The sequence below is a fragment of the Rhincodon typus genome, chromosome 21, assembly GCF_021869965.1.
Source record: "Rhincodon typus isolate 14 chromosome 21, sRhiTyp1.1, whole genome shotgun sequence".
NCBI classification, from domain to species: Eukaryota; Metazoa; Chordata; class Chondrichthyes; order Orectolobiformes; family Rhincodontidae; genus Rhincodon; species Rhincodon typus.
The window spans coordinates 36,656,065-36,675,238 of NC_063352.1; the positions used below are offsets into that span (position 1 = coordinate 36,656,065).

General features: G+C 39.3%; 1 protein-coding gene across 1 annotated transcript in view; it reads right to left on the bottom strand.

Moving 5' to 3' along the window:
* LOC109932681 (sarcalumenin) overlaps window positions 1-16,894 on the bottom strand; it is a 36,806-nt gene extending 19,912 nt beyond the window's left edge. Inside the window, exons 1-2 of the mRNA XM_048609868.1 lie at window positions 16,177-16,894; window positions 5,526-5,651 (exon numbers count right to left, since the gene is read on the bottom strand). Of these exons, the coding sequence (XP_048465825.1) occupies window positions 5,526-5,651; window positions 16,177-16,894 (844 nt within the window). The remainder of the gene's footprint in view (window positions 1-5,525; window positions 5,652-16,176) is intronic.
* Window positions 16,895-19,174: the final 2,280 nt, after the last annotated feature.

Sequence of the window (19,174 nt, forward strand, 5' to 3'; positions counted from 1 at the left end):
TTTAACTCTGATTTTTCTTCACAGATGCTGCTAGACCTGCTGAGCTTTTCCAGCAACTTCTGTTTTTGTTCTTGATTTATAGCGTCCACAGTTCTTTCGTTTTTTATAAATCTGGCTATACTTGAAAAGCCATCTACAAGATTAGCATGAGAAGCATCACTAAAAAGGACTAGCGTCGTACTGTGAGTCATTCATAGCTGGAAACTTGAATATGCATTTTTCTGCCTATAATTTCTGTAATGTTTTATTTGCTCTCAACAGTTCCTCAGTTGTGGTATGTTTCATCGTTGTATTAAGTTCCAGTAGGTCATAACTGGCATCAGGTCAAGTTTGATTGCACAACCAGTTTAATTGTCCAGTGAAACTTCTTAACTGATCTATTTCTTCTTTGGACAGAAAGTGTTCTTTCTGTGAGGACCTGGCCTGATTTATTGGGATGTTAACACTTTTCAGGTAAGTCTGTTGATCCAAAGTCACTCCTGATTTATTTGGTTTAATGTCTAGTTCTACATATTTAATAGCCCCCAAACCCTGACTTCCAGTCTGAAATTCCTTCTTTATCTTATCTATCATACATGGCTCAAATTCTTTTGGAACCCTCAATCATCAATGTGTGTCATAAAGATGCCCATCAGTTTCTCTCTGGGAAAGCAGTTAAACAATCCTGGATCTGCTTTAAGCTGAATGCAACCTACTTCCAACAAGACAGACTGAACTGAGAAATACCATACCACTGCTGCATCATTCAACCCATAAGCCCATTTGCTTCATTTCAATAGCTTCACTGTCTTTAAGTGGTTTCAAAAATACTTCCCTTTGAAATTTTTCAACCTGAAAAAATGTAGCTTTTATATCAATTGACTTACTTTCTAGGTATTGCCAAAAGAGCTAAGATCTTCAAAGTACTTTCCCAAAAGTAGGGGAATTCATTCTAACATTTTGATCATCAAGTTTCTGTTCAAAACCCTGAGCCACTAGTCTGGCTTTAGCCTCCTTATATGGAGTATATTTTTCAGGAAGCATTTATCTGTGCATAGCCATCTATATGATAAACAGGCTATTCCTTGACTAGTACCTCAATGTATACACCAAATTCTTTCCAGTTCACCAACTTTTGTTTGGGATTCTTTATCAACTTATTGTATAATTTTTTTGCAGCCTTTAAAATTTACTGATAATAAGGCCTTCATTTCTCATGGTAATCCAAATTTGTTCCGTAGTCTTTGATCTTATCAAGTTATGACCTTTACCCTCCTTCCTATCTCATTCTGCACCACTACTATAAGATCTCCCATACCTAGGATCAGAATTTATTTAGCAAGTTCATAATCTTATTCAGGAGTCATGTTCATATGCAGGTACCCTTTTGTACTGTATACTGTGTTTTCTGGACTTCTACATCTTTACCCCACTTTGCCAATCCATGGATCTTACCTCCTGTCCCTCATCTTGTATATTTAACCAATGTTCGCATCTCCTGGTGGCTTCCCATGCCCTGCCTATTATATGCTCCCTCCATTCACTGTCTCCTTCTGGCATATATGTTATTTTGGTGCCAACCTTTATTCTTTGTCTTCTGAGGCAAGCAGCCTTGTTCTGCATTTCTGTGTGGCTTTTGTCATATTCAGTCAGTCCTTTATCTGCCTCATCATTGAGGTCATCATCATTGTCCAACATTTGTATTTGCAAGATACATGGTGCCTAATCACTCTTTATGACTTGTTCAGATTCTGTAAATATGTAATCATGTTTGTAACGCCTGTTAACTTTCAGCAATGCACCCTAATAGTTTGGTTCCCATGCTAAAATTGCTATTTTTCCATTACTTACCCTGAACTTTCCACTTCATTTGTCCTTCTCTTTTGTAATATTCAATGTCCACTGGATTGAAATTTATTTCTAATGGTATTATATGATTCCATAAAGCTTACTGAATTTTCTCTGAACTTTAGCCTTTTTGAATGTCCTTCTCACTTCATGGAGGGCATTCAGTTACCCAGAAAAAGTGGAGGTAATTGTAATCCCTTCCTAGTCGGATATGATCACTCATTCCCAAAGGAGTTTTCTATGATTTTATTTTCAGGAAAAAAATTATCAACTTGGACAGTAACCTTCAACCACTTGCAGTGAGTTCTTTGCATGGACTACCCATACCAGGGCTCATATTAATTTACAACTTTGTTGGCCCACTACAATTTTATGAAGCATCTCATCTATTTCCCTGTGATCTTTACCATGCATCTGTTATTAAAGGGGCTTTCAGATGCTGTATTCATTGCCACAATGTTCATATTTTCACATTGATTCATAAATTAATTGTTGGAAAATCCACCCCTCCTTTTGTCAGTTAGGAATTTATTCAGATGGCTAGCTAGTCCATATCTCCTTTGCTTAATCCACTTTTATCATTTTCTCTTTACTACGTATTATTGTAAGATACTTAATCTAGTTTTCATATCTACAATGTGAAAATTTAAAATATTTTTTCCATTACACATATTTCATGTCAATTACTACAACTTAACTAAAGTCTGTTGCTAATGGGACATTCTCTACAGACTGTGATGGTGTCCTATATTTTTACATATCACAGTTATCGTTCATCTCTTCTATAAGTTTAGGGTGCTTGTTATCCTTTACTCCTGTATCCTTTAATAGAATTATTAACCTGTGAAAAGATGGACACACAAACTGTTAATATAGTTTTCATATAATTATACCTCTTTTTCCTTTAAACTACTATCTCTCATTGCTAATAACACCTGCTTAACATTTTGATTAGAGCAGTCAGCTTTTAGTAAAGGCATACAAATAATGTCTGGATTGCCTTTACAGTAAATCAATTGACTGGCCATGTCAATGCTGCATATTTGGTTTCATTTGAGCCATTTACGTGGAATGCCTGCTCACGAGTAAGGATATTTCACTTCACAGCATATCTGTGCTGGTAAAATGATTTATAGCAGCTATTTAACAGGGAATTAGAATTTATTTTAGTGATTTCAGCATGTTGTTATCTGCAAATCTGAAGCAGGTTGAAATCTCAAATTCCTTAGTGTTATTTCAGTCCCTATTATTAAAAGAATCTGGTAAGATCTTAAGCAATCCATTCCACACACTGTGGATGTGCATCCACTGTCCAACATAAAGAAAATTCATTGCATAATAGAATTGAGGGTTGCATCTAAAATGCCTGTTGACTATACCTCAGATATTCCTGAAATTCATTCTTCTGTCAAAGTTTTCCAATTCCTATTATCTGATATATTTACCAAAGGTATCTCTATTCTCATCCTTTTACCAATGATTCTCCTTTTGTATTGATGATTTCAGCTTGCCTCTAGGCAGTCTTCTTTTGCTGCTATCACTGAATCCTCTATTCCTTGTGGATTGAATGGCCCACTTGAGTTGTGAAGGTCATTGGGAATGAATGTTTTTAGAGGAATTTTTTTAAGGCTTCAAACATCTGTTCCAAAAATGTGTCTCTTTCTGAAAATCTAACTCCAGTTCATGCTAGGAATCTACTCATGTTCAAATCCTAGCACTGTACAATGTTGTGAAGTTGGTTAGAGTACTTGTGGATTGGGAGGCAGGAAGTTAGAATTTGCTGTTTGTAAAATGTTAAGGAGGAAAGCATTGTGTGGTCCCTTTAAAGGATGATGTGCTTTTGCTATGCTTAGATATTTAATATGGATATCTGTAAGCGGCAGCTTGAAAGTACACACAGAGCACCCGAATTGAAACATTTGTATCGAAAGACCATATAATTAACAGGCCAAGCTACAGGTTTTTTTTTTTAACCAATACAACAAGTTTTGATTTTAGCCAATCAATTTGAACCAGGCACTTAGATACCAAAAACCAATTAAATTTAACTCTGATGGTTTTGACAACATTGGACCAATCCTATTGTAAGAAATATTGATATGTTATCAAGGGTATAAAAGAAGGGGGCAGTTGGACATAGGCAGCAGAGCTAACTGCCGTCCACCAGAGTTAATAGTCTTCAGCTCTCAAAGGGAATCGTTGGCTCTCACAGTCTCCTCCATGTCCTAGAGAAAGTACCATCTGAATAACAAAGGTACCAACGGCACAGCTACTTAACATTCCTGACAGAAGAGTCCACAGAGAAGGCATTTCTGACAGCAAAATTGAAGGAGAAAGCACAGAACATTCTGGAAGACACATCACCTGGCTGTAATTTTGAGACACTAAATTTGATTTTTTTCGTGAGTGGGACTTGTATTTTTTGGAACAGCATGCCATTAGAATCTTGCTGTATTCAGGAATACTTAGTAGTTAGAAGGGATTTATTCTGTTTGTTAATAGTTTGGTTAATTTGTTCACTGTTAGAGATAGATAAATAAATTGTTACTTGTTGATTTTAAAGTGGGTGTGCGGAATTTATTTTACTTAACCACTAGAAGTTGCTAAAGAGTAGGTTACACCTCTTAAACACGCTACTTTTACAGATTATAGGGTGAGGTGCTCCTCTTTGGGTATTTGGGTTTTAGTTCTCAGAGGTGGGTCTACCTCCACTTATAACAATAACAATTTAAAGGCAAACTCTGAATTAAGAGTGTCTAAGTAGATTTCTTGCAGTCTTGCATAGTCTGTTAAGTTCCATTATATATTCTAAAGAATATCAATTCTTCTCTTTAAATTCAATGTCTGACCATATCTCATATGTAGTTAATAGATTAAAAATAATAACATTTGCAAATCTTCCTCATGGTTCAATTGTTGAACCTTTAGGTCTGAGAATATTTTCACCAGATCTTGCTTCTGGTGGGAAGTAACAATGCCAAGGCCAAACCTTGTTTTTTTTAGTAAAGACATAACTCATGTTTGCAGATCCACTTAAATTTTTCTAGTGATCAGACAAGTTTCAGCTTCACAAAACAATTGGTGGGAAGTGACATCCCAACACCTTATACAGGCTTCAGCCATTCTTCAGCTGAAATAGATATGGGAAATTTTCCTCCATGAAGATGAGTTTACCCATTCTCACTGCATCATAAGCTAAAACACCAAGGAAATCTGAGGGCCTATTTACTGTTGTTCTGGAAGTTATTTAAAAATATTTTTAAGTAAATAATTTTCAAATGACTAATCTCAGGCAGATGTCAAGAAAATTGAGCAAATGGCCATCATTTTTAAATTTAAGAAACATATTCATTGTGGAGTCAAAAATACCAGGACTGGAAACAACTAAAACATTTAAAATCAAACTTTTCTGCATTGTTTATGGCCAAGACACCTGTAGAAAATTATTTCTGTGACAAACACTCACGTTTCTGCTTGCAGCTTCCAACTTGTGAAGGAATGGTAGGTGTAACTGCAATTTAAGTTAAAATTTCATATCCCACTACACTTCAATTGTAATTATTTGTTTGAAGTGTCAGGGTTTTTAAAAGCTTTATTTGGTTTAGGTTTTTCATGTTTATGCATTTGTGAGATAATCTGAAAATATTCTACTGCTTTTGCTGATCTAGAATCTTTCCCCTCCACAGCAGTTAATTTACCACTATAATCATCAGATGGAGCCTTCTCATCCAGCCGGAGAGTTTTTTCAATGTGCGATCGATCTCTGAAAGGCAGCAGGAGCTGCGGCTGCTCTTCTCCCTCCACCTCGGCCTCATCACCTTCATCTGCAGGCAAAAAAAAAGGAAATTATCAGTAATTACTCCTACATTTTAAGTGCTCTGAATTTCCTACTCCAAAGATTTGCTAGGACAATATTCACGCCCTATGTCAACCTTAGGTCAATGAGAATATATATCAATTTTTTGTCCCATTCCAGAGGTTTGAGCTCATAATCTGGCTCATGCTCTTACTACAGTACTAAGCAAGTATTTCACTGTAAGAGGTGCCATCTTTTAGCTGAGATGCCCTGTCCAAGGTCTTGTCTTCCCTGCCAACATGATGTAATAATACTCATGGCAGCAAAATTCTTCCCATGATCCTGGCTACTTTAATCTTTCATCAAATATGTCAAAAACAGATTATGTTGTCATTCATTCCATTATAATTTGTGAAATTTTGCTCTATGCAGATTGGCTTCTGCATTTTGTAGTATAACATTGACTAATGAAAGTAAAATTCAGTGAGATGTTCTTGGACAGCCCAAGGATATGAAAGCAAGGATATAAATGCAAATTCTTTCCTCTCTCTGCGCAATGATGGTAAAATAGCATTCTTGGCACTGCTTATATTTAATTAGATATCATAAAATTGCAACGTTGTGCTTTTTATTTCCCTCCAACTTCCTTCCCTTCTGAAGACACTGACTTCTAACAATAGAGATAGTAGGAACTGCAGATGCTGGAGAATCTGAGATAACAAGGTGTAGAGCTGGATGAACACAGCAGGCCAAGCAGCATCAGAGGAGCGGGAAAGCTGACGTTTCGGGCCTAGACCCTTCTTCAGAAAAATTTTCAGCTTTCCTGCTCCTCTGATGCTGCTTGGTCTGCTGTGTTCATCCAGCTCTACCCCTTGTTATCTCGACTTCTAACAATAGTCTGCTTTCATGCATGTCAGCCATTACTACATTATGTTGATAGGCTGCTCCATACAACTCCAAGTGCCTAAAAGTATAAAATAAAAACAAATCTGAAACTTTTGTTAGTTAAAAAACACTGAGTCAATGTGATATTCTGTTTTTCCCAGAGTTCCTGGTATTTGTCATAGGAGCAGGTATAGGCACCTTGAGCCTGCACTGCTATCCTGTTAGATAATGAATCATTTTTATTTCTCCTCCATTTATCTGCCTTTAAATCAATATTCCTTAATAACTTACACCCAAAATTTGCTGGAAATTTTAATGGGCATTCGGTATCCATAACTCTTTGAGAGAGACAATTCCAGATGCCTTCTGCTCTTTGTATGGATAATTTCTTGTTGATTTTACTCCTGAATTGTCTAGCTTGCAATTAAGATTTTGCCTCCTTCGCCGACGAGGACACATACCGACCAGGACAAACTGACCCGACACTGCAACTAGGCAACAAAATCCTCTACACGCTACAAAGACTTAAACAAACAGGACAGATCAACAAAACAGACTTCTTAAGAATGAAACCCAAAGGAACCAACACACCCCAATTCTACAGCCTCCCTAAAGTGCACAAGCCGGAAGTCCCCCTCAGACCCATAGTCTCCCTACCAGGCACTCCATCGCACAGATTAGCCAAAGAACTACAAAGAAGACTCAGGCACCTAGTCAACAAGTCACCCCACTCTATCCACTCAGCCCAAGAATTCCTCAACTCCATCAAAGACATAAAGATAGAGGACGAAGAGACCATGATATCGTTTGATGTCACTGCCCTATTCACATCAATAGACATACCACTAGCAAGGGAAACAATGACAACACTACTAGAACAAGAGCACGACCCCAGTGACACCATCTCCAAGGACAACATACTCAAACTATTGGACCTATGCCTGACCACCCACTTCACTTTCAACGGCCAAACATACGAGTAAATCAACGGGACACCCATGGGATCACCTATCTCCGGAATCATAGCAGAAGCAGTGATGCAAAGACTAGAAAGGACTACCCTTCCGCAAATCCAACCAAAACTGTGGATACACTACGTAGACGACACCTTTGTCAACATTAAATGGACCAAATTAGAGGAGACACACAAACTTATAAACAACACCCTCACCAGAATAAAATTCACCAGAGAGGAGGAGAAGAACAAACAGCTCCCATTCCTGGACGTCTTGGTAGAGTGCAAGACAAATGGGGAACTGCAAACGAAAGTACACTGAAAAACCACACACGCAGACCAGGTACTGAGCTTCAACAGTAACCATCCCAGCACACACAAACGAAGCTGCATGCGAACACTATTTAAAAGGGCAACAACACACTGCAGCAACAAGGAACTACGTCAAGAGGAAGAAGAATACCTCTTCCAGGTTTTCAAGGATAATGGATATCCAAAGAATTGGGTCAGAAGATGCCTACACGAACAGCATCAGAAAGAGACTACACGCCCTGACACACTCATCACACTACCCTATATCAGAAACACGTCGGAACTCACCACAAGACTCCTACAACCACTGGGCATCAGAGTGGCACACAAGCCCACGTCAACCCTACGACAACTGCTCACCCGAACTAAGGACCCACTCCCCACCGTGGATAGGACCAATGTCATCTATAAGATCCCCTGCAGAGACTGTGAGAAACACTACATTGGACAAACAGGAAGGAAACTAACAACAAGAGTACATGAACACCAACTGGCTACAAAAAGGCACGACCAATACTCACTCATCTCAATCCACACGGACAAGGAGAACCACCATTTCGACTGGGACAACACCAAGATCCTGGGACAGGCTAGGCAGAGACAGGCATGAGAATTCCTAGAAGCATGGCACTCCACGAAGCATGCTATCAATAAACACATTGAACTCGACCCCATATACATTCCACTATGAAGGAAAACTGGAAGTGAGGCAATCCAACCAGGCGGGAAAACACACCGACACTTCATCAGAGGCTGCACTGAGGATGTTACCAAGCATGGTAACGAAACGTCTGCAAAACAAGAAACCAGCTCGGCGAGCCAACCAACCTCAACAACCTCAACACCCACAACCCGAGCTACAAATCTACTCCAAAACCTTAGAGCGTCCTTCTTCTGTGTACTGTCCTTCCTGTTTGGAATGGTAGAGGGGATATGGAGTATTGCTGATTCCCAGAGGTGACTCTTAGGAATTTTTCTTCATCAACAATAGTGAATATTCTAGCCTGTCCTCAGTGGCCTGGATGACGTAAAGGAACATAGAAAATAGGAGAAAGAGTGGACCATTTGATCTATCAAGGCTGCTACACCATTCAATATGATCATAGCTGATCCTCTGTTTTAATGATTTACCCCTACTCTCTTTCTTTACACCATGAGATCTCTGGCCTTTATAAATCTATGTATTTCTTTATTAAATATATTCAGTGATTTGGCATTCACAGCCTTTGGTGAAGAGATTTCTACTGGTTCACTACCCTCTGAGTAAATAAATTTATATCTCCGTCCAAAATGGCTTGCCAGTACCTGAAACAGTGACCCCCTCGTTTTGGCCAGAGGAAACATCATCCCTTCATCCAGTCTGTCTGGCCCTATTGGAACTTATATGTTTCAATGCAATCCCCTCTTCCTTGTACACTCAAGTGAATACAGCCCCAGGTGACCCAATCTCTCTTCATATGACAAATCTGCTAGCCCAGGAATCAGTCTGGTGAACCCTTGCTGTACTCCCTCTCTGGCAAGTATGAATTTTCTTAGGTAAGGTAACCAGAACTGAACACAGTACATCAAGCATGGTGTAATCAAGGCCCTGTACAGGTCCACAGGGTAGTATCCTCGACCCAAACATCTTCTACTGCTTCATCAATGACCTTCCTTCTGTCATAGGGTCAGAAGTGGGGACTATTGCACAATATTTGCCGCCATTTGCAACTCCTCAGATACTGAAGCAGTCCATGTCGAAAAGCAACATGACTCTGACAATATCCAGGCTGGGCTGAAAAGTGGCAAATAACATTTGTGCCAGGCAATTGCTATTTCCAATAAGAGACAATCTAAACACAAACACTTTGACATTCCCATCACTGAATCCCTCACTATCTACATTCTGGAGGATTACCATTTACCAGAAAATGGACTGGACTCACCATATAAATACAGTAGTTAGAAGAGAAGGTCAGAAGCTAAGAATCATGTAGTACATATCTCACTTCCGGACTCCCTAAAGCCCATCCCCACCTACAAGGCACAAGTCAGGAGTGTGTGGCTCATCACTTGCCTGGATGAGTGTAACTACAGCAACACTTCAGAAGCTTGAGCATGTGGTGCCATTCAGTCACTCCACTAGCAACTCATTACCAGGGTATGTACCATCTACATGATACACTGCAGAAGTTCACCAAAGATCCTTAGATAGCACCTTCCAAACCCATAACTAATTTAATCTCAAAAGACAAGGGCAGCAGACACACAGAGTCAGAGTCAAAGACAGGACAGAAACAGACCCTTCAGTCCAAGTTGTCCATACCAACCAGATGTCCCAAATAAATCTGGTCCCATTTGCCACCATTTGGCCCATATCCCTCTAAGCCCTTCCTATTCATACACCCATCCAGATGCCTTTTAAATGTTGTAATTGTACCAGCCTCCTCCTCTTCCTCTGGCAGCTCATTCCACACCTGCACCGCTCTCTGCGTGAAAATGTTGCTCCTTAGGTCCCTTTTAAATCTTTTCCCTTTCTCCTTAAACCTAACCCCGCTAGGTTTGAACTCCCCCACCCCAGGGAAAAGACCTTGTCTATTTACCCTATCCATGATCCTCATGATTTTATAAACCTCAATAAAGGTCACCCCTCAGCCTCCAAAGCTCCAGGCAAAATAACCCCAGCCTATTCAACCTCTCCCTACAGCTCAAGCCCTCCAAACCTGCCAACATCCTTGTAAATCTTCTTTGAACCCTTTCAAGTTTCACAACACCCTTCCTACAGCAGGGAGACCAGAATTACATGCAGTATTCCAAAAGTGGCCTAACCAATGTCCTGTACAGCCACAACATGGCCTCCCAACTCCTATACTCAATGCACTGACCAATAAAGGCAAGCATACCAAACGCTGCCTTCACTATTCTATCTACCTGCGACTGACACTTTGAAGGAAATATGAACCTGTACTTCAAGGTCTCTTTGTTCAGCAACATTCCCCAGGGCCTTGCCATTAAGTGTGTAAGTCCTGCCTTCATTTGCCTTTCCAAAATGCAACACCTCACATTTATCTAAATTAAACTCCATCTGCCACTCCTCAGCCCATTGGCCCATCTGATCAAGATCCCGTTGCACTCTAGGTAACCTTCTTCACTATCCACTACATCTCTAATTTTGGTGTCATCTGCAAATTTACTAACCGTACCCCCCTATGCTCACATCCAGATCATTTCCATAAATGACAAAAAGCAGTGGACCCAGCATTGATCCTTGTGGCACACACCATTGGTCACAGGCCTCCAATCTGAAAAGCAACCCTCCACCACCACCACCCTCTGTCTTTCACCTTCAAGCCAGTTCTGTATCCAAATGGCTAGTTCTCCCTGTATTCCATGTGGTCTAACCTTGCTAACCAGTCTGCCATGAGGAACCTTGTTGAATGCCTTACTGAAGTCCATGTAGATCACATCCACCACTCTGCCCTCAATCCTCTTCATTGCTTCTTCAAAAAACTCAATTATGTTAGTAAGACATGACCTCCCATGCACAAAATCATGTTGACTATCCTTAATCAGTCCTTACCTGTCCAAATACACGTAAATCCTGTCTCTCAGTGTTCCTACATGGGAACACCACACCAGCAAGTTCCCTTCCAAGCCACTCACCATCCTGACTTGGAAATATATCGCCATTCCTTCACTGTTGCTGGGTCAGAATCCTGGAATTCAATGTCTAATGGCAGTATGGGTCTACCTTCAGCATATGGACTGCAGCAGTTCAAGAGACAGCTCACCACCACCTTCTCAAGGCCAACTAGAGACAGGCAATAAATGCTGGACCGCCAGAGACATCCATACATCGCAAGTAAATAAAGAAAAGTTGCAGTAAGACTTTGTTGCTTCTGCACTCAAATTCTCTTGTAATGAAGGAATACATATCATTTTCGTTCCTAACCACATGCTGCACCTGCATGTTTGTTTCCAATGACCAGTGTACAAGGACACTCAGGTCCCTTTCGTACATCAACACTTTACCATTAAAATAATACTCTGCAATTCTGTTTCTCTGACTGAAGTGGACAGCTTCACACTTATCCCTGTCATACTGCATCTACCACAGTGTTTGCCCACTCACTCAACTTGTTTAAATTGCCTTGAAGCTTCTTCACATCACCAGTCAATACCATTCGGTTTTGTGTCATCAGCAAACTTAGAAATATTACATTTGATTTCCTCTTTGAACACAGTGTTATTGTGAATTTGACTTAGCAAAAGCAGCCTTTTCTCTTTGATTTATTTTTAAAACAAGTCCTTGCATTAAATATGAATAGTATGACATAATTTACAGTACAGGGCGGGGGGCACTTCACCACTGTGCCAATAGTGCACAGTCCAGCAAATCAGTGAAATATGTGAAAAACAATCTTTCCTATTCAGTCCTCTAACCTCAGGTTTTTCACTGAAAATTGTGGCTGCCTGCTAAAGTTCACTCCACTCAAAGAAGTCATTCTCTGTGTGACCTGTTGATGGGATGCTGTTCCAAGGTAGGCATCAGTTCTCCACACCCCATGCTATCCTTACCTGATCAAACACTTGTTTCAGCTGGGGTGATCAGAAAATAATAATAGAGTTGATTTTACTCTACAGGAATGTGAGTTTGATTGCATTCCTGGCTCTAAGGCAAAAGTGTAGGTTCAAACTCAATCATGGTTTAAAAGCCCATAATGTAGGCTGAGGCAGTGTTTCTTTGTGGGCAGTACTGTTTATTGGAAGACGCATTAAAAAGATGTGGTTTGAATTTTCAAGGGAGCATATAATGTCAAATGCTGCACGTTTGATGAAAAGCACCTAGGTTTCCTAATGTCTTGGTCAATGTGCCTCCCTCAAGTAACATTTGCTGTTTGTCTGACTTTGTTATGTGCAAATTTGTTGCTGTACTTATCGACCCAACATAGTAATTGCACTTTAGTACATTTAGTTACTTCAGGGATCCTGATAAATGATAAAGCACCAGATATGGTCAAACTAGCTAAATTTAGCTAAATCATCAGAGACCATGAATAGAGTTGGGTTGGTAGAATTCGTGCATTTGTTTTAATGTCCCAAATGTTTCCTAGTGAACAATGAAAATGGCTATTAAACCAGCTAAAGGGAGTTTCAATTTTAGGCTTAAGTTATTCATTAATGGAAAAGTTTATGTCAATTTTAAGTCTCATTATCATACAGCTCTGTCTTGGACTGAAAATATTCTTAATTTCAAACTCTGATTTTAATACATGAAAGCTTTCAGTTCCTGTGCAGCTTGATATTTCAGCTCATCTCAACAGTAGTACAGTATAAATAATGACTAACCAATAGCCCAGTCCCTTTGCCTACGTTAAGCTAAACCTCTCAGTAAATTATCCAAAATCATAGGGAGCCAAAAATATCCCACTGATATACATCAATGAATCTGTTGTTGGTTTAGGCATCACATGAAGACAAGATCATTGCACAGACCCAGTCCTCTCAATCTGTTGGTATTATAAAAAGAGGAGAAATTTGCTGAGTTTGAAAGCTGCTGTCAGGAGACATAGAGCATGGAAACAGACCCTTTGGCCCAACTAGTCCATGCCAACCATGTTCCCAAACTAAACTAGTCCCACTTGCCTGGGTTTGGCCCATATCCCTCCAAACCTTTCCCATTCATGTACTTATCCAAATATCTTTTAAATGTTGTAACTGTACCTACATTCACTACTTCCTCCAGCAGTTCATTCCACACACGAACCACTCTGTGAAAAAGTTCCCCCTCATATCCTTTTTAAAACTTCCCCCCCCCCCCCCCCCTCCCCCCCCCCCCAACAGTTTTGAACTCCCCCACTCTAGGGGAAAGACTCTTGCTATTCACCTTATCTATACCCTTCATGGGGATGCTTCACTGTCCCTTTAGTTTATGTCATTCACATTTATAATCTTTATGACCATAGGTCCAAAGTCATCTGCTCTTCCCAGGTAGGTTACACTTACTACATGTCATGTTGCAATTGTAATCCAAAATATTATTTTCTAAATTAATTCTGTATAATTTGTGTTTAAATTAATCAGTGTTGTTGATTTTCACCATCTACCTTGGAACCTGTACTTTAGGTTAATTGCTCATCCGATTAAATATTGCACAAATTTGTTTTGGGTTATCCTCCGTCAAGTATAGGCCATAGTCTTTGGTTCTAGTGTTCTGGACATGGTCTCACTGTTATTTCCAAACCCAAAAGCAGCAATCATATCACTGCTCAATCTTTTTTTTAAATTACATATCTACTGTTACCTTTATATATCTGAATATCTGTACTGTTTGCCTTCCTTTCCATGCACAAAAATAGATGAAGAATGACAGACTTAACTCAGCAGCACAAAGAGAAGAGTGGATTAAAGTAGAAATATATTTATTAGAATGACCCATGCCTAAATAACTATGGCCAACAACACTATGGTTAAAAAGAAAAGCTCAGGGACTGGAGACTTGTATTGTATCACACTTTCGCAGAGTATTCCGTAGATTGCTACTAAAACAACTTCCTGTGGTGTAACAGATAACACAGTGTGGAGCTGGAGGAAGACAGCAGGCCAATCAGCATCAGGGGAGTAGGAAAGTTGACGTTTTCTGCTCGTCTGATGCTGCCTGGCCTGCTGTGTTCCTCCAGCTCCACACTGTGTTATCTCTGACTCCAGCATCAGCAGTTCTTACTATCCCTTCCTGTGGTGTAAACCTTGACTAGTATAAGATGAGGGCATTGCTGGTTAGAAAGCTGGTTATTGTCCTTTCCTGTTAGCCCAAAGGGCAGTTAAGAGCCAACCACATTGCTGTGGGTCTGGAGTCACATATAAGCCAGACCAGGTAAGGATGACAGCTTCCTTCCCTGAAGGACATTAGTGGGTTTTTCCCAACAATCAGCAATGTATTCACGGAAACCACTAGGGTATCACCTCCCCCTGCTCTCCCCCAATAATAATACTGGTCTTTTAAAAATGCTAGATTCAATCAATAAGATCATCCTACTCTGTACCCTGTTCCCGTTTTCTCCCATACCCTTTAGCCCCAAGAACTATATTTAGTTCCTTCTTGAAAACATTCAATATTTTGGCATGAACTGCTTTCTTTGGCAATGAATCTACAGGCTCAGAGGGCAGAAATTTCTCTCCATCTCAATCCTAAATATCTGACCCCATATCCTTACACTGTGATCCGTGGTTCTGCACTTCCCTGCTTTCAAGAACATCCTTTCTGCATTTCCTCTATCTGTGCCTGTTAGTATTTTATATGTACTAGTGCACAATATGTGCTCAGATTGCACAGTTTGTTGCCTTAAGAACACAACATATCACAGAGCTGACTTCCAATTTCTTAATTTGCAGAAACACTCACAACATAAGAGAATAAATCTACAATTAAGTGTGAGTGAAAATTGGACAAAACTGTTCAATTAATCTGTTATATAGGACTGAGGGATGCAGGGAGTTAGAACATTGTCCTTTAATTTTTGGGCCCCTGGTTTGAATCCAATCCAGGAAAGGTACCTTCTGCCTATAGGGTCTGATATGGAATCCATACTCTCAGTTTTGCTTAAATCAACGTTGCACTGCTTTGGCAAGTTCTTCCATGCAGCACAGATAATGTGCAAAATCAACATGTCATTCTGGCATAGCATAGAAATAGAATGCTCTTTTGAGGATGCAGTTAAGAAACCTTTTGTTTTGAGCATAGTATAAAGACTTGCATTTATTTGCATGCAGAGTAGAAGGAGCTTTATTCTGCATCTAAACCATGCTTCCTTCCCTGGGTGTGTTTGATGTGGAAAGAACTTTATGCTGTATCTAACCTGTGTTGTACCTGCCCTGGAATGTTTTGAACAATGGAGTTTTACCTCATGTAAATTGTGGCGTCTTGACTGACACAGACACTGGTTGCACAAATGCAGCTTCTCTCATTTTAATTAACACAAAATTGAGCAAGCAAACTGTTTGTTGTATCTGCACAGTTAATTTCAATGATCTAATTATTAATTCTGCATTGCTGTAACTTTTTAAGTATTATCTGGAAGTGAGGCATTACATTGATGGCACAGAGGCTAATCTTCTGAAGCAAATTTCTGTGCACAAGTATTAGAGATAAATAAGATCAAACCACTCAGAAACCATGAAGTCATGCATAATGGGAAAGAAAAGTGATATTATGAATTAATTACTCTAGGCATTAATGGTGAAGTTAGTGGTATCACAAGCAGCAAGATCCAAATATAACTCCATTCCATTGGTCAGCCTCACTCATATGTGAGCCTCACTGAAATGTTAGAAGAAGTTGATGCGGGAAACCAAAAGAAGAAAATGAAATTCGATAGCTGAACATGTTGGTGCTGTGTTAAGTGATGAGTCTTCACTGACTCACCGTCTCTCTTCTGCTCCTTTGCTTCAGAAGATAGCTGTGTGTTAGCACCGGTGCTGTCGCGCATTCTTCCTTGGAAGGAAGCAGTTTCATTGATATTGAAGCCTGGCTTAATAATCTCCTCCTCAGCAACTCCGACTTCTTGCATCTTTTGATCCAATACTTGCACTTCCTTTGCAAATGCTATTTTCTTATCACCGCCTTCCTCAGATCCTTTACCATTGTCACTTGTTGCAATTTCTACAGTTTCCTGACTATCAGAAGCTTCAGATTCTATTACATTTTCTTCAACTGTTCCAATCTCAGATTTATTGTCAATTCCCTCATAATTTTGCTGTTGTCCCTCAGATTTACCGTTCCTTATATTAGCTTCTTGCTGGGAATCAACTGCTTCAATATTATCTTCCTGGCTATCCAGTTCTTCCACTTCCAACACTTTTGATTTGTCCATTTCTTTTCTAGTTGTCTTATCTTCTGTTTCCTTTGAAAAAGATTCCTCGTGATACAAGTCACTATTGGAATTGTCCTCCTCAGGCCATTGCTGACTTATACTGCTGTTTAGCTCAATTTGTTCTTCAGAATCTGCAGCATTTTCAGTGGCCCCATTTTGTGCTGGCTTTCGTAGTTCTGTTTCTTCATCTTCATGGGATTCATTTCCATTGTTTTCTTCACTTTCATTTTCTGTGCTGTTGTGATCCAACTCTTGTAAATTACCATTCATGTTATCAGCAGGAACACTACCCTTCTCATCAGTAGTGGCAGATGCTAGGTTTTCAATTATTTCAGAATTTATAATCAACACCTCACTGTCATTTTTGAAGTTGGCTTCATTGCTTTGAGATTCTTGACCTTTTACATCTCTCTTAACTATATTATCATGTACAGTAGCACATCTTGAACATGCCGCTGCACAGCTATGAATGTGTGACTGACCTTTTTCTTCTTTATCAATGAATTCCATTGTGGAACTGTGAGATCCCAAGCCTGAACTACCATCAGATGCTGAGTCTGCAGACAGTGGGGGATTGGCTTTTTCTCCTTGCTGCTTACCATTCATAAACTTCTCATCATTCACGTTGACACTTGGGTCTGTGGCCAAGGCTTGGTTTCCTGCAAGAACGACAACATCTTCACTTTTTGAGTTTGGTGAAGTCTTGAACCTGGCTCTAAACTGATCAGACAATATCACTCAGTTTGAGACCATTTTTTGTCTCAATGTATTTTTGTTCAATATAATTTAGAGGGAAAATAAAAATTCAAAGCAATGCTGTTACAGGCTTAGAAAGGTTTGAATAACAGGTATTACTATACAGATTGACCAAATAGGCCTGTGTCACTTAATAGTGAAGCACTGATTGTGATGACATTCTACTAAAACATAACAATAAATCTATATGCCCCTTACTAGCATGGTTTTCCAGTAAAAGGACTTTTCAAGAGGCAGCAGGAAGTAACTGAATTGTGATAAGCACCTGTAGTGAAGCTATTTGTCATTGAATGCAGTGAGTAATAAAACTAACTGCAAAATTCCAATCCTTCCAGGACAACTTAAACCAAAGTTAAGCTTAGGGAATATCTTAGTATCAATTCTTACAAGTATCGGCAAACAATTATGGAAGTTGGTAGAATGGTAGTATGTGTGTCAATATTGATCAGGGAGAGATAAAAATCGCCTAGGCAGTTGTTTCTAGGCATTATCCAACTTCTGGCTTTCATCATTTGAAGGAAATGTTGGGAGAAATGGCATTGAGAGTTACAATAATGCCACAGGCTGGATCAGTCTGAAATTTGACTGTTAGAATGCCTAATAACAAATCAAGAAACTAGTTACTAGAAATTAATGCAGTGAAGATAACCGTGTGTGAATATCTCCACGGCATGGAGGTATCTCTTATGGAATTACAATTGTCAATCCTGTGGTGTCAAGGCTGTATGTATAACTAAATCTTATACAGACACTTTCTCTTGTAGCATTTTATATAGGAAGCCAAACCAAATTTAGGTTCATGCAAAGGGAAGGTTGGAAGGTGAGGGATAATCCTCTCTAGGTATGTAAGCAAAGTCCCCATTTTTAATTCATATATTGTTTATATAACATTTCTTACTGGACACACACCAGTTGTCAATCTTTTACATCATAAATTATTTTGGTCACCTTTATATGGGAAACATATGCTCACACCAATGGAGACGATCACTTTCTAATTTACACCATGCATCAAATCTCATTTTTCTCCTCATTTAAACTATGTGATATCAGGGTAAGACTTCTTTGAAACAAAAAGTACCAAGCAATTGTTCTTTGAAACAACGTATTGATTCCACATTATGTGGAACACTCTCACTGCATTAAGAAAATCTACGCAGTTTATGAATTCAAGGAGTGAAATGTTTGTGTTTAACCATGTTTTCAACATGAATTGTTTCTAGCCTGGCTATTTGAGTTAAAGAGCTAGAATTTCACAAAACTGGGAAGACTTCATGGACCTTAACAGCTGGGACCTGGATTAGAAATTGGCTCCCATTTCAAGTTCAGTATTTGTCAGCAGAGAAGTGATGGGAGTGCATGTTGCACAGGCAAGAAACCTAAACTTGGCAGAGCCATTTGAACTCTGTGTTTGGTTCAAACATTTTTCTATGTTTTCTGGTCTAAGGGCCTCAACCTGCAGAGTGGGGGCTATAAATTGATGGAGTGGATATAAATCCTCCAAAAGAATAGATAAAGTTAGTATAACTGTCATGACATGAAGATTTTAAAATGATCTGATCTTTAAACTTAAAATAAGATATTAATGAGAATTAAGAGAAAAAAAACTTTTGTTGGATTGTTTTTATAGGCAATTGTAGATTAGAATAAAAAGTAGCATCTTGTAGCACAGTTTCAATATAGCTCTTTGTTGACCTTTCCCTAAGAGCGGACATAGATTCTGAATGTCTGTTTGTGTTTCAAAAGCTACAATTATTGTACTGGAGGTTCTAAGTTCATAGTTTGGTTGACACC